This window comes from Manis pentadactyla, chromosome 14 (genome assembly GCF_030020395.1).
Source record: "Manis pentadactyla isolate mManPen7 chromosome 14, mManPen7.hap1, whole genome shotgun sequence".
Lineage (NCBI taxonomy): Eukaryota > Metazoa > Chordata > Mammalia > Pholidota > Manidae > Manis > Manis pentadactyla.
This window is the reverse complement of record NC_080032.1, coordinates 75,624,150-75,639,405: the sequence shown is the minus strand read 5'-3', so window position 1 is coordinate 75,639,405 and position 15,256 is coordinate 75,624,150. Positions and strand designations below refer to the sequence as shown.

The following is a 15,256-nucleotide window of genomic DNA, read 5'->3' as shown; positions in this document are numbered from 1 at the left end:
TGCTTCCCTGAGACCAATCACTTTCAGACTCAAGACCAAGACGAGTGTCTGAACCTGCATGAAACTGTCAACATCATGCCGTGCTAGGAGGCCTCTCAGGAACTGGCCAACCACCCCCATTTCCATATATGATGCTCCTATCGGATTCTAAGTGTGGCACTGCTGCCAGTTTCAGTGAGGTGTAGAGAACACATAATCCATACACATACGGTTATATAGAGATTGTTTAGAGTATGATCACCGAGGAAATAATGAAAAGAAATGTGGCTGTTTTTCTTGGGAGTGAAGTTATGGACTACCCATATATTTAGGTTAATATTACTAACTCATATTGGATGCTAGGGATGTTAACTAAGGTATGCTATGGAGTTTCTTTCCCTTGAAAGATAAAAATGAGAAGAGATTTACACTAAAAGCGCATTTATCCATACTAAATTAGGGGAGGAGGGATTTTAACATTCAATATTAAATATATGAAAAGGCTTTTTAAACTCACTGACCTCTACTAAAGCTGTTATTTTCAATTAGAACTGCATTGCCTATTTTCTCTTCATTTTTTCCAACATTTATCATTAAAGAAATGTAATAAAAAGACATATGCTGATTTTTCTCTACATGGAACAAAACCGATTCAGCAATGTATGCTAAGATAGCATAAATAATGTAAAACTTGTGATCTAATTTTAAAAATTGAAAAGTTATTGTGGAAGATACATGAAAACATAGAAAATGCAAATTATGAAGCTAGAGACAGGTATTATTCAGAGAGTGTGTTTAATGCTTAAAATTTTTAATGCCATCATGATCTGCACATGAGGGGATATAATACTATAATTCATAGGTTAAACACTTTATGAATTTAGAAGAAATGAAGTATCTAGTTAAAAACTGGGTGTTGTATCCCTTAAGTGATAGGCCCTAGTAAGTATCTGTAAGTATTCTGGCCATACAGGAAAAGAGACCACTACCTTAAAATCAAGCAAACAAAATCTCTCTATACATATGAATATTGCAATAATTAGGTTCCTTCACTTTGCATGATTAAGACTAACAGGGAGGATATAAATGCCAACAGCTAGAATATAAAACACAGTTTCTCCAGGATAATGGTGACTGACATCAGGATGGGCATATATAGGTAATAGTCATAACTCCTGGCTAACCAAGTAAATTTTATCAATGTGCCCTGTTAAAAAGTGTAATGGGCACATAATCAATGAAAGATTGTCAGAAATTAAATCAAATACTGACTGTCATTTTTATCACCCTAAATTATAAGTAATTATTAGTTTTCAGAATGGAAGATACAAGAAAAGAAAATGGAAGTTTAAATTCCTGTAAGTGTAACATACAATACCAAAGTCATCTAGAAATTAAAAATTTTTTTAAATTATTTTTTTGATTCCTGTATTCTAAACAATTCCTTGAAAATGTTACTCTGAGGCTATTTATTTCCAATTAATTCTTTTACTACATTCTCTCTAGTTATCAGCGTAAATCTCATCTTTGTGTCCATTTAGGTCATTTTTACATACAAAGTCCCCAAAAGCAGATTTTCCTTTTATTAGCTCTCAATCTAGAATGTGCATATGGTTGAGGTGGTTCTTCCAAAAAAACAGGCATCCTACAGTTCAGTCCTGGGCCTTCCTCTCTTTTTCTTTCATTCCCTAACGCTAATTAGAGTGATTGGTTAAGTTGATTTGGACTTGGTATTTAAAAAAATAAACACACTTACATGGTATCAACTTAAGTTTTTTAACCAACAAGCCAAAACTTCATTAATATGTGCACTACAAAACAACCAAAAACCCCTAAAGAGTTACACTGTAACTTCCTGAGAAGAGAAAGAATCCAAACTTGCAAGTTAACTTCTTCCTTATGTAAGATGTGTGCTCAACCATCACTGAGTGGGAAAAAATTTAACTATCATGGATTTTTCTTAAAATTACAGGAATATAAAAAAACATTTCTTTTAAAGCACAGTATTCAACTATTTATGTAGTTTTAGAAACAAATTTCCTCTCACTAGTTCTTAATATAGCTGAATATTAAAATGATTCATATGTTCACGTAGGGAAAAAAATCACTATTAGATTAATTTTAACAGTACATATTCATATTATCAAGGAATCTGAATATTGGAGTTTCAAAAGAAAGAGGTAGAATTCATCAAGAAGCAAAATATTCAGAAATAACTCAACTATTTTCTGGAGACACTCATCATAAAATAATCAGAATTAACCAGGAAATGCTGAAGAAATGCAACTCACCAAAATTTTTTATTTCAACTTATTAAACTTCAAAAGCATGCAATATAATATAAAAACACAAGGAAATTAACTTCATAAATATAAATGATAAATTCTTTTCTAAGATTTAGGACCTTACAAAACACTGCGTCTCATGTAGTTTCAAGATAACAATTAAAAATGTACTTACCGGAAATTAAAGGTAATTCTGTAAGAAGAAAGAACATTCAGGTTGAATGTTAGGATTCTGGATTCACCTCAACACTGACAGGTGGAAATGAATAAAGAGGAACAGTGGAATCAAAATGCAGGTGGTATCTCAACTAACTGAAGGCGTATTAATTTAATACAGAACATGAATCAGTCCTTGCTTTTTTGAGGAAGAAATGATTTCGTATCATGACTACTAAAATGATAGGTAGTGTGACGATGACATACTTGCCAAGCATGGAATAACATGTAAGTGGAAATCGCCACTTGCCCTACAAGCCTTTACCTTCTCACGGGTTCTGTCTGTACCAGGGCAGCATCTAACATGGCTTTCATCCACAACTCCATTTCCTTTCCCGTATCTGTGCAGAAATAATAGGTCCGCATGTTCGGATGGGCTGCCTGATTGAAAATGACATGACCATTTGAAATAGAAATCTAGGATCTGTAAAAGAAAAAGAAAGGTAAGTGGTTCCTTGCAGAGATCTTTACCACCAAATTTCGAAAGAGCAGACTTGTCTTATATACAGATACAGAAATGGATGACTTAACAAAAATATAATTCAATCCTATGAAGGAGATAAATTTCTTAACTTTACCATTTTCCTCTTAAAATTAAAAAAAAAAAAAAAGGTGTATGCAAAGGAAAGGAAGAGCTGTGTCTGTTGCACGTATAAATAACCATAGGTATTTCCCTTCAAGAATGTTCCATGAAAACAGAACTACCCATATAATCCAGTAATTCCACTTTTTGGGTATATATCTAAAGAAAACAAAAACACCAATTCAAAGAGATATATTCACCCCTATTTTCACTCCAGTTTTATTTACAATAGCCAAGATATGGAGGCAAACTAAGTGTCTATCAATAGGCGGATGGATAAAGATGTGGTATACATATGAAATGGAGTATTACTCTGCCATAAAAAGAAACCTTGTCATTTGTGACAACATGGACGGACCCAGAAGGTATTCTGCTAAGTGAAATAAGTCAGACAGAAAAAGACAAATGCCTTATTTCACTTTTATGTGGAATCTAAAAAACAATATAAGCAAGCAAACAAAACAGAAACAGATTCATATGTAAACAAACTGTTGGTTGCCAAACTGTTGGGACAGGCAAAATAGGTGAAGGGGGGGGGTTAAGAGGTACAAATTTCCAGTTATAAAATAAATAAATCATGGGAATGTTATGTACAGTATAGGGAATATAGCCAGTAATACTGTACTAACTGTATGGTGACAGATGGTAACTAGACTTATGGGATCATTTCATAACATATAAAATGTAGAATTGCTATGATGTACACCTGAAATGAATGGAATATTGTACGTTAATTATACTTCAACAAAACAAAGAGCAACCAGCCACAAAATTCATTGAAATGTACATGTCATGGCATTCCCCCTTGTGTTAGTTAACACCTTTATTCCTCAAAAGGTGCTGCTGTTAAAAACATTTTGTTTAATCCTTACAGACACCTATGCAAACGTAAGAGATTTACAAGCTTTTATAATTGATCTTAACAAGATTTATAAATGATCCCTTTAGCTTTTCTTCTCAAGTTTCAGAGTTAAAATGTAAGTATTTTGGGTTTGAGGAAGAAGACCTATGAAACTTGTAAGTGGGTTTTTTCTATATCTAGGGTGATTTAATTTGCCTCTATTCCAGAGAAACAGAAGGAAAACAAAAGAAGAAGGTGCTGATGAGAGACTGCTACCCAAGGGGCGGGCACTGAGCACCCAGCATGACCTGGGGCTGACCCAGCAAAGGCAGGCAGCAGCTGCTAGCTGTGACAAAACAGGGAAAGAGGGCTGAGATGGGGAATTCTGCAGAGGGAAACATTCTTTATTTCCACTTAAAAATGCAAACAAAGGCTATTTCAGCATAGAATGGGGTAAAAGGAAGAGTACTAAGCATGCAGTTAGTCTGCTAAATATAATATGAGTAGACAAAATCCAAAGCCACACTTTACTCTGAGACCTTGACTATCTGCTGTATCTACAATTTCAAATTAGCTTTTTCAAAAGCTTTTCCAGAAGGAAGTAGGCTATAAACAAATTCAACAAACAGTGATCAAAATAACTACATTAACACATCTCCCTTGACCATGCAAGAGAGAGAAAGCGACCTACTAGAAACAACTCAAAAAGAACAGCTCAAACACTACGTGTTGTTAAAATGACTAAAAGCCCCCAAAAGTGTCACTGGATGGTCCACGTGGGGTTTTGGGGAAATGAGTAAAGACCACTGCCCGTGTTGTGTCTGTGGATCAACGGAAGGAACACCAAACTGGTGCTAAGACCATCCAGTTGCAGCCGACACTCAGACACTAATAAACCACAACCACACTTGCCATCTGTCAAATCGAAGTATTTACTAGGTGATGACCAAGTTCTTTATGGAGCTTCAAGGTCCACAATTGTGTTGATTGTGTTTAACATCGTCTGTGAAGTTCCTACTTACCATTGTGACAGCAGCACCATTAGGTAGACAGGCTTAGTGGTAAAAGTGGCTCAGAAATTCAGAGGGAACAATATTGCGGGAGAGAAAATTTGAAACAAATTACTATCCTTGTTACAGATGAAATAAAGTAAAAATTAAAACCAAATAATTACAGAGAAAATACACTTAATTTAACATGCATGGTCACTTTTATTGCTATTTTAACATTCTAGCATCTTTAAAGTCTAAGAACCCAGAAAAATGTCCTATGAATAGAACAAATGCAATGAATAGTTGCCAAATTGATGAGCAAACCACAGAATTTTAGCTCATGGTCAAATAACAGGTTTAGTATCACACAGCTCTACACGTGTACTTTATAAAGTTTTTATTTTAAGTTATCCGTATTGAACTTTTGTTGTAACATCTTAAAATATTTAATTCACAATGTTAATATAATTTATTGAACCCACAGGTCTTTGCTCAGATGCTACCTTCCCAATGGCCATCCATCACCTCCCCCCAATACTATACCTTTCCTCCTTTTTTCCCCCATAGCTAATAATGTATAATGAATTAATTAGCAAAAGTTATAAATCAGCCACAGTCCTGAGTGTGGATGGGAATTTAAAAAATGAATAAATTTATAGTGCTAAACACTTTCATTGTTAAATAACAGCATGTTACTCTTAATACCCAACCCCACCCTTTCCCTTAAAATGGAAGTTTTATATTAAACCTTTTAAAGCCTTAATTTAAAACTGACTTAAAAAATCAGTGACCTCCGAATTTATTTCAGCCCTAATCATAAAGCAAAGAAGGCAGCATGGTTTTGAAAACAATAGCCAATTTATTTTTGAAGTGGCTTTTCTTAATAGAGGGTACTTCACCAACCTGCATACCAGAGATGGGTGAATATTGCTAGTTAGGGGACAGGCGCTTATGTCTGCTTGGATTTAATAACAGACCCAATGTCTCAGCTTCAATATTCTCTCCAAAGTACCTGATGTTCATGGTGTACTCAGACCCTAGAACATCCTTGCAAATATTCTATAAGATTATAAATATACATAATGTTAAAAGTACAGTTGTCTTCTGCAGTCCTCTCCCCCAAAATTTATCATGAAGAAGTTCAAACACACAGTAACCTTAAAAGAATAGTACAGAGATCACTGGGACACCTACAGTCATACTTAGGCGATTACTAGCTCTCACCTATTTGCTTTACCTGGAACCACTTGAAAGTACAGACACAGAGGCCCTTGGCTCCTAACTATTCAAGCACGGGCTTCCTAATTGAAGGAGCGTTCTACTCAACCACGAGAGCATTAATTAAAGTATTTTAATTATAAAAATAACCGTTGACAGAAATACCTTTTTGTAATAACCTCTGAGTTAATACCTATTTTTAAAAATAAATGCAAGGTTCAAATACAGGACTGACGAGTATTTCCTTACCTTAAAAGCATATTTCCGATTAATGTGATCCTCGGAGGTAAGCATAGCTATCTGGAAACTAGGTAACAGTATGCTTCCCAGGATACCCTCTTCTTTCTCATCTAAGACATAATTGGAACATCTGATTATAATTTTAAATGTTCTCATGAAGCAGAATACATTTTCTCTATATTTTTACCCAATCAGGAGCCTCTTATCTCTAAATGAACTGTATTCATGTATTGTTTAGGTGGTTCTTTTAAAAGTTTTAAGTAACGACATAGAAACTTTACAGAATTAATCCACCTACATGCCTGGTAGGATTGAAATGTCCAACCATTTTGAGCCCAGAGAAATGCATGGCTCACCTGTCTCGTCACATCCTTCAGTTTGGGCTCAGAAGTCTCACCAGTGAGGACTTACCCGATTACCCTATTTTAAGCTGCTTCTCACCCTAACCCGCCCCAAGCCCTCTATTCTCTTTCTGGCACTTTAGTACCTACCACCCTCCATACCTGACTCACTATATTCTTTCTTGCTTGCTGTCTGTCTGTCTGTCTAACTATCCATCCATCCATTCATCATTCTTTCACTACTAGGATGTGAACTCCATGAAGATATTTAGTATGTGCTCAAAAGATCTGAATAAACACATGTAAATATACATTTTAATGGTGCTATAAAAATTATGATTTTTAAAACACACAACTTTGAAGGTTTGCTTTTACCAGTCATTCTGACACACATAAAGTTATGAGGATAAGTTACAGGCCTGCAAGGCAAGCACATAAAATATACCCGGGAAAACGGCAAAACATTAATCTTGGCACAGTACATATTCACATTATTAACTTGCTGCTTGGAGGCAGAGATGTTTATGAAACTTGAAATACGTAGTTATTTGTTAGAGACCCACAAGACAAAGTTAATAATGCCGTGCATTAGGCTGATGAACTCACCAATGAGAAAAACCAAAATGAGAAATAATTCTTTTTATTATGCTTGCTCTGTTTTTTAATTATCAAAAACTAAACAAGAGATTTTATCTATTTTCCCCTCATTTCTAGAATATACGACACTTCCAAAAGAAAAAAGTTGCATTAAATAGAGGTTACTTCTATAGCTTTTCTCATAACAGTCCAACTAAATTATGCTTATTTTATTCTGTGCTCATTTGGGTGTAGTTGACTAATTCAAGAAAGAATGAACAGAGTGGATTTAGTCTAAAAGGCAAAAAAAAAGAAAAGGTAGAAAGCAGTCATCAATTGCAGAGAATATGACAATTTAAAAGATGAGTCACATTCTAATTTTAAATCCAATTTTATGTTTAAATAAAGCAATAATCAGAAACAGCTCTGAAGTCACCTCTATTAAAAAATCATTTTTATCAAATAGTACATTCTCCGGTTGCATAATTGGAAAAGGTGACTGTGCTGAAGTCATTTCAGAACATGCAGAGGCAGTACAGCACAGGGTGACTTCACTGGGCTGTCATGGCCACTGCGGAGCTGTGAGGTTTCATCAACTAGAAAACCAAGGAAAACAGGACCTGCCTCAAAGGACTGTTGTGAGAATGAAATTAGTTAACAGACATAAAATCTCGATAATGTACTCAGCCTATAGTTGAGTATTCAATAAATATTGCCATTATTGTGTAAGACTAAAGGCACTGCATGAAGAAAATCCCCATCTTCTGTCAAAGGACTCTCCTAAATTCTTCACTAGATTGTTCAAATGCTGCTTGTCATGGCGCTGATCAGTTTAGGTCTCTATTGAGCCTCACCTAAATTACTATTATTTTCTACCACCCAGAAGGCTCCACCCTCTACCAAGCAGAGGGACGGTCCCGAGTCCTGTCTGCAGAGTGAATGAGCTCTCCCTGGGGGAGCAGCCCAACATCTCCCTAGGCCCCCTCACCTTCCCTACCCTGCCACAGGTAGTGATCCCAAGAACTCTCCCCAGTAAGCCTCCTGCATGTTAGTCTCTATCATGGAGTCCGCTTCCTGGGGAACACAACTCAGGACAGGAGCCATAAGAATCTCAACATTGTACTGGACTCAAGTGGCATTTTAGATTCCCCATTGCTCCTTCAGCTTTAAAGATGTTTGGGAACAAGATAAGAAATTCGTACAATTACAGCTGGGTATATAATTTATGGCAGGAGTATTATTACTAATTATCATTCCTCACCTGGAATACTTCAATACTTTAAGTTGTCTCTTGGCTTCTAGTTCCAGTGGTAGGCTGACTTTTCTAAAATGGACACTTGACCCTGTTACCATTCTTGCACTCAGGATAGAGTTGGAATTCATCAGGATGGCACACAAATGCCTTTGTGCCAGGATCTACTTTTTTAGTCTTTGCTCCTGCTAGGTCTTCTGAGATAACCTTCACTCCAGCAGCCTAAGCCCCATCTGTAATTTTACAAACATGCCATGCTCACGCATGCTTTGTACACTCAAGGACTTTGCATGGAACACCCTTCTCTCCTAATCCCTTTCTTGTACAGGCCTGGTCAACACTCATTTAACAAAACTGAACACTAGGACAGTCTTTCTCAGACTCCGTTGAGCACATCTGTGAGTTTCGTAAGGAGAAGGGTTATATTGTTCATTTCAGCATCGTACTGCCTAGTAAGATGTCTGGCACATCAAAAGAGCTGACTGCTACTAGCTACCATGTTTTCTACACAATAACTTCCAACTAGTGTGTGGCCCCCTCCCCGACACTTTATGGTTCATTCTCTAATAGCAGCTTTTCAAAATGTAAATCAATGCATATTACTCAAATGATTAAAAACATCCAATTGTTTCCTTTTGGTACTTATGATAGAATCCAGAATCTAACAGAGTCCTACACTGGTGCAGTCTCCATTTCTCCCACCTTCTTCTTCACTGGGAAACCCCAGCTCAGTACACTGTTTTTTTCTGCTCATTCAATATTCCGAACACTTCCCTACCTTGTAGACTTTAAACTATCTCTCCCAGTGCCGAACACTCTGCTGTCCGGCTCCTCCTCGCCACTCAGGGTGTCGTTATCTAAAACATCTGTTTAGAGTGCCGATCCAAAGAGACCTTTCCCCCATGCCTGTCTTTGCTGTTAGGACTTTATTTTCCTAAATGCACTCATCAAGGTCTGGTTTATTTATCCGAGTTTATCTGCCTTCTCCCTGACCTCCAGAACATAGCTTCATGAGAGCTTTCCTTCACTGCTTTTTTGACAGCACCTGGAACGAAGCAGGTCCTGCTCAATAAATAATTGTTCAATGAATTAAGTCCCATGGTAAGTGCTGTCAATGGACTGACTATAGAATAACCTAAGTGCTTTATCACAGTGGGCTCACAATACGTCTGCTATATGGCAAAGAACAGTGGGGACTTGGGCTTCTGTTTGGTACTGGTTGCTAACCTATTGTAAAAAATAGTGGATCACTTACTCTCTGTTTCATTTTCCATCTCTGTAAGACATGGACTGAAGTGTCAAAAAATCCTGATAGCACGTTCTCTATGTCAGTATACTAGATGCTTTGAAAGATACGGAAGAAATGAGCGGGGCCACTGTATTCAACATGCAAGAGCAGAGAGCTGGGTGGGGGCAAAATATGCGTTAAGAGAAGTGCCTGGGTGCAAATCCTGGCTCTGAAGTCTGCTCGCTGTGAGACCTCAGGCGTGCGATTCCACTTCGCTTTCCCTTAGTTCCCTCTTGTGTGTGTGGCGTAAGCGTTCCTCCCTCAGCAGGTGGCTCTGAGGACATACATCACCTACATTCTGTGTTCAGCACACAGAGAATGCTCAAAGAATGCATGCTATTATTATCTCACCAAAATATGATGTTTGAGTTAAACTGTAACGTTTCCTGTTGATAAAATAGTGAAAGTATACAGTATTATACTCCTTTCTGACCATCTGAACAGAAATGAGTTAAGTGGTATTTCGTTCCTTTTTCTATTTTCTTATTTTTTACATTCCTCCTGTCTGGCTGTACTAGAATTAATAAACATGCTGAATGTAAAACATGTGGCGAATAAAAATATAGAATACCATACTCAACATGGTTTTCTGACTCCACCTTTACTTTTTTCAAATTAGGTTAAACGTTTTTCCACTTTACTCAAAGTGATGAGCAGTGCCTTTTTACGAGTAGTAACAGTAGCAAATTACAAGGAATTCAGTGTTCTTTCTGATGCAAATTAACATAAAGAAATTTTTATAGGCGAGGTAGTAACAAACATTTTCTTGTTCTCATTTAAAACTCTAACCAGTCTGTAAATATACTGAAAAATAGAGAAGTACAAATTGCAAGCTTAGGAATAATGTCTGAGTTACAATTACCAACTTTCTGAAAAAGTGGGAAAACCTTTAAGGAAAATTGTAGAGTAAGGCTGGCACTTAACTAACGACAGTACCACAACTGCAGCCTGACCAATATCTATGAAAAAATGAATTTTTATAGGTTTGGTTAATTCTGACTCAACATAACTTCTCAACCACAGTCTGCAGTGGGGAAAAAATGATGAATACAAGTCTAGTAATTTCAAATTTTGAAGGTTAAATGCATTATGTTGGTTTGATGACCACAGAATTATGCCACACTTTTTTTTTTTTGTGTGTGTGTGTGTAATTACAAAGTAAAATATAAAACTGGCCACCAATTTAAAAATCATTGTATCTTGAGTATACTTACCTAGGAAAGTTATAGAATGTTAATTATGCATTGACATGCTAATTATTCAGTGAGTGACTATTTCCAACTAGACTTTAAAGTAGGGAAGGAGCGACTGTTGAGATTCATGGTTTTATATTATAGCGGAAGCAGATTTCTTTGGAGAGCACAGCCGAAGTGTATGTTTCATGGTCAGGTATAAGCTGTGCAGTATCTAACAGATCCAAGCAGCACACGGACAGAGCCTGGACTTTGACTGGAAATTGTATTAAGCAAATAATTTACTAATAAGGAAAAAAAACAGTAGTTCATGATAACCACATAGGAGAAAAGAAGACTGCTATTCCATACCCAAGATAAAACCTTTATTTTCTCTCCACCGGCATTAACAGCCTGGTGTGTATCCTTCCACAACTCTCTCCATGTTTCTGTGAGGCTGCTGTCATTGTTTAAAAAGAAATAAAAGGGCAGGAGGGGATCCTAGAAATGCATTTCTTTGTACTTCTTTATAAAAATTTGTCAATACATCACAGTAGCCTGATGCCCTAAAATCATTTGCTGGGTATTCAACAGACAGACCTACAGCTAGATCTGGTAAAGTTGACATGTAAAAATAATCTTGCATCAAACTAATGATTTTTGTCCATTAGGCACTGAATTTAAGGACAACATTACCATGTGCTCTCTACACAAAACAAATCAGATTAACATGATCAGGTTACAGAGCGTAATCTGCATGGAGTACAATATTGTCTGCGGTCATATTACACGTAGTAGTATTACATGTCACCGAAGACAAGATTTTCTTGATACTGTCTGTTGATATGAGCAAAAACAGCTGTAATGGCTATAAAATAATACACGAAGACAGGTTATGGTAAACTCACCTCTGTAATAAAAGAGGCAAAGGTCAGAAAGCACGAACCAGCGTTTTTTCCAGAGCTTCATGCCAGTACTGTCCTACGTGAAATCAGCATATTAAAGGATTTGGTTTTTTTCTTTCCAGAAAATTCAACCCCATTTCTGCTGCATTTATTTAAAGTAAGACTTTAAACAAAGTGTGTTTTCTATATGTGACACCAAAACCTAACTAAAAAGCCAATCAAAATTATGGGGTTATTTCCTACAGATGGTGTCATATTAAGTAAGATATTCCCAAGCGCACTGGTCTCTGACGTAAAAGGAATACTGCGGAAGCGATCGGATTTGGTCTTTTATTTGTAAGCAATGTGAAATTAACTCTTCTGAACAACACACCCGCTAGCATGAACACAATGGAACGATGCAGCAGTAGGTGAATTCTCGTAAACCAGACTTAATAAATATGCTAATCTTCAACCAGAAGAAAAATGTGATTTGAAGTCATTCCAAAGGGGCTGTAATTTAAAATGACTGTGAATAAAGGAAGCTTAGCATACAAATATATCTCACAAACTTTTCTTCTTCTTACATAAACAGTTTGGGTTTTGCAAATTGTGCAAAAGAGAGTGCCTATCTGACAGCTTTTTAAAAGTAATTCAGTTAATAAAAAACAGCAAACTCAAACAAAATTACAATTTTAATAAAATCACCTTCCCACATGCAGTAAACCAAAACTGCATGAGTAAATGAAACAGACACCAAGGAAGAGGCCAGTTTGGATATCCATTGATTAATACTTCTTAATTTAGTTCTAGTTGTGACTATCATCTAATAATGATATTAGCACTAAAGAAATCATATTGGCAAAAATCTCTCCAAGTGAGATTTGTTCTTAAAATTAACAGTTACACCAAGAAAACGACACTTGACCCATCAATCAATGGCATATGGTATTTTTAAATTTCTAGTTATATATTCTTTCTTTAGTACAGATAATTAATTAGTCTGGGTGGCTTTGCAGACATTCTCTATAACTTATATCTCAGTTATAAAATAGACTCTCATGGTGGAGAAACTGGTTGGTAACACTTTTGACATACTAAGTTAACCACTTTTTTACAGCAATTTAGACAATACTAAATTTGCTGCTTGATTAAAGGGATCAAGCAGAAAAAAACACAAATCACTTCAAACAAGGAGTCTAATATGTATCTTCTATTTGGCTGAATATTACATCCACCTGTTGGAACATAATTTGAACTTGTTAGAAAGGCTAGTTAAAATAATCTTTTAGTTTAGATAGGTTTAAAATGGCAGATGGGTAAAACACAGTAAATGATCTTTATGTAAAAATGGAAAGTTGGTATTCAAGTTATATACTGACAAACTGATAATAATAATAATAGAGGGGAAAAAACTGGGAATTCTCTGGATTTTAAGATGGGACTCTTCCAATACAATGTTTAGCTGCCACCCAATTTTCAGGTGGAAAAATGTCTTCTGAATATTTCATAACAAGTTCATTATGGACATAATGAGTATTAATGAACATAACTATTAGGTCATCTGAAAGCATTCAGCAATATTTGATGGACTAAATTAGCACCATCAATGAACTAATATTTAACTTGATCTGTATCACTATATAATGTATAGTATCAGACAAATGAAAAACAGATAAAGGTCTTGAATGTTGAGTATATCATTTCAGTTATCTGATAGTCATTTATTTGAAACCCAGAAAAAGAAAATAGTTTTAAAATAGGCAAAATACATGTTGTCTTAAGTCCAACGTACATGCATCCTTACTAATTCCAAAACTAATGACAAGATTCAAAAAAAGCTTATTTATCAGGTTTCTAAGACAACAGGGAAAAAATATAAACCCCAACTTTGGCTGTCTCTGAGAGAGAACCATGCTTGAGCAAAGAAACAAGAAAAATAAAAAGAAAAGAATAAAGAAAAAGAAAGAATAAAAGGAAAAAAAATAACACACTTAAAAAGAACATAGTCTGGAAAGCGCAGAAGCAAAACCTGAAAATTTCAGGAAAATCTCAAATTATGATCAAATTTCTCTATAAATTAAGAGCAGAGAAGTATATAATTGTGTTCTTCTCTAATGATTTCTACACGAACAGAAAAATGAATATGTTTTTTCTATTCAAAAATATTTCTTCTGGATAATTGTAGCATGTTATTCCTTACATTTTCATATAGCATATACTTAATTTCAAATCTTTAAATACATGTAACACATACAACAATCTCAGGTCTAAGTAAAAATCACTACCTTTCCTTTTCTTCACTGTTCCCCTAACATCCTTCAGTGGTAGTAGAAGTTAAAAAAATCTGGACGACTATTCTACAGTTTCTTCTCTGTTTTATAAAATTGTTTTAGGTACATTCAGCTGAAAGGTCCCTTTTGATTCTGTCATTTTTCCATATTGAATGGGAAGAAAACAAATACCTGTTTATAAAGCCAACCTCGCCTGACCACAGGCGCATTAGGATTCCTCTTAATTGAATTTGATCTCTTTCCAAAGTTATGGACTTTTTTTGAAGCCCGTGAAGTCTAAATAGAAAACACAACAGAAAATGTGGTATTAATGCCTATATATTTGTGTTTATTTTTCATGTTCATAATTTCAATCTCTTTTCAGAGTTCCCTGAAACTTGTAGCACTTAATCTTTGCAGATGATTTACTGCAATTCTGCTTTTTCTGGCTTAGCTGTTTCAAGTGCAAGAATTCTGCACAAAGAGCCCCTCTGCCTCCAACCCCTAGATATTACCAAAGAAAAAGAAAAAAAAAACAAAAAAGACAAATGTTTCAATCTCTCCTTTAATACTGGATATTCAATTTTTAAAAGGCACAGTGAGTGGTAGAATTTTGTCCTACCTGCTACATAAATGGAATGAAACTTGAGTAAAAATGACCAAATCTTTAAGTGTAAACCAAATGACAGAACTTTTTGCTTTCTATATCTGCATCTTGATAGTGTTGCTTCAATTAAAGCTAACAGTCAGGTAACAAGAGAAATACTCAGATATAAACTATAAAATGTATCACATCAAGTCAGAACAAGACTGGAAGGATCTGCTTAGTGTCATGCAGTGTTTTCTTCTTTATGGGCAACTAAATCATTCAAGATTCCAGACATATGGTGTTTGCCTTATTCTTAAAAGGATACATAAGAATATATAATCTTTGAAAATACTGCTATGTTGAGCATGAAGATTTATTTTGGCAGGAACAGTAGCAGTAACTAACAGACATAAAAACAAAGAAGTTGAAACAGAATTTCTCTATGAAGGTAAGTAGTATCAAATTATCTCATTTTTTTTAAAAAACTTATCTAGAATCTTTAGAAACAGCATTATTTCATTAGAATT

General features: G+C 35.4%; 1 protein-coding gene across 8 annotated transcripts in view; it reads right to left on the bottom strand.

Annotated features, from left to right (window-relative positions):
• Nucleotides 1-15,256, bottom strand: part of PLEKHA5 (pleckstrin homology domain containing A5) — a 223,793-nt gene that overhangs the window by 76,385 nt on the left and 132,152 nt on the right. For all 8 annotated transcript variants that reach the window (XM_057491827.1, XM_036889350.2, XM_057491824.1 and 5 more), the window contains exons 6-9: nt 14,333-14,437; nt 11,892-11,964; nt 6,364-6,464; nt 2,746-2,861 (exon numbers count right to left, since the gene is read on the bottom strand). In XM_057491827.1, the coding sequence (XP_057347810.1) occupies nt 2,746-2,861; nt 6,364-6,464; nt 11,892-11,964; nt 14,333-14,437 (395 nt within the window). The remainder of the gene's footprint in view (nt 1-2,745; nt 2,862-6,363; nt 6,465-11,891; nt 11,965-14,332; nt 14,438-15,256) is intronic.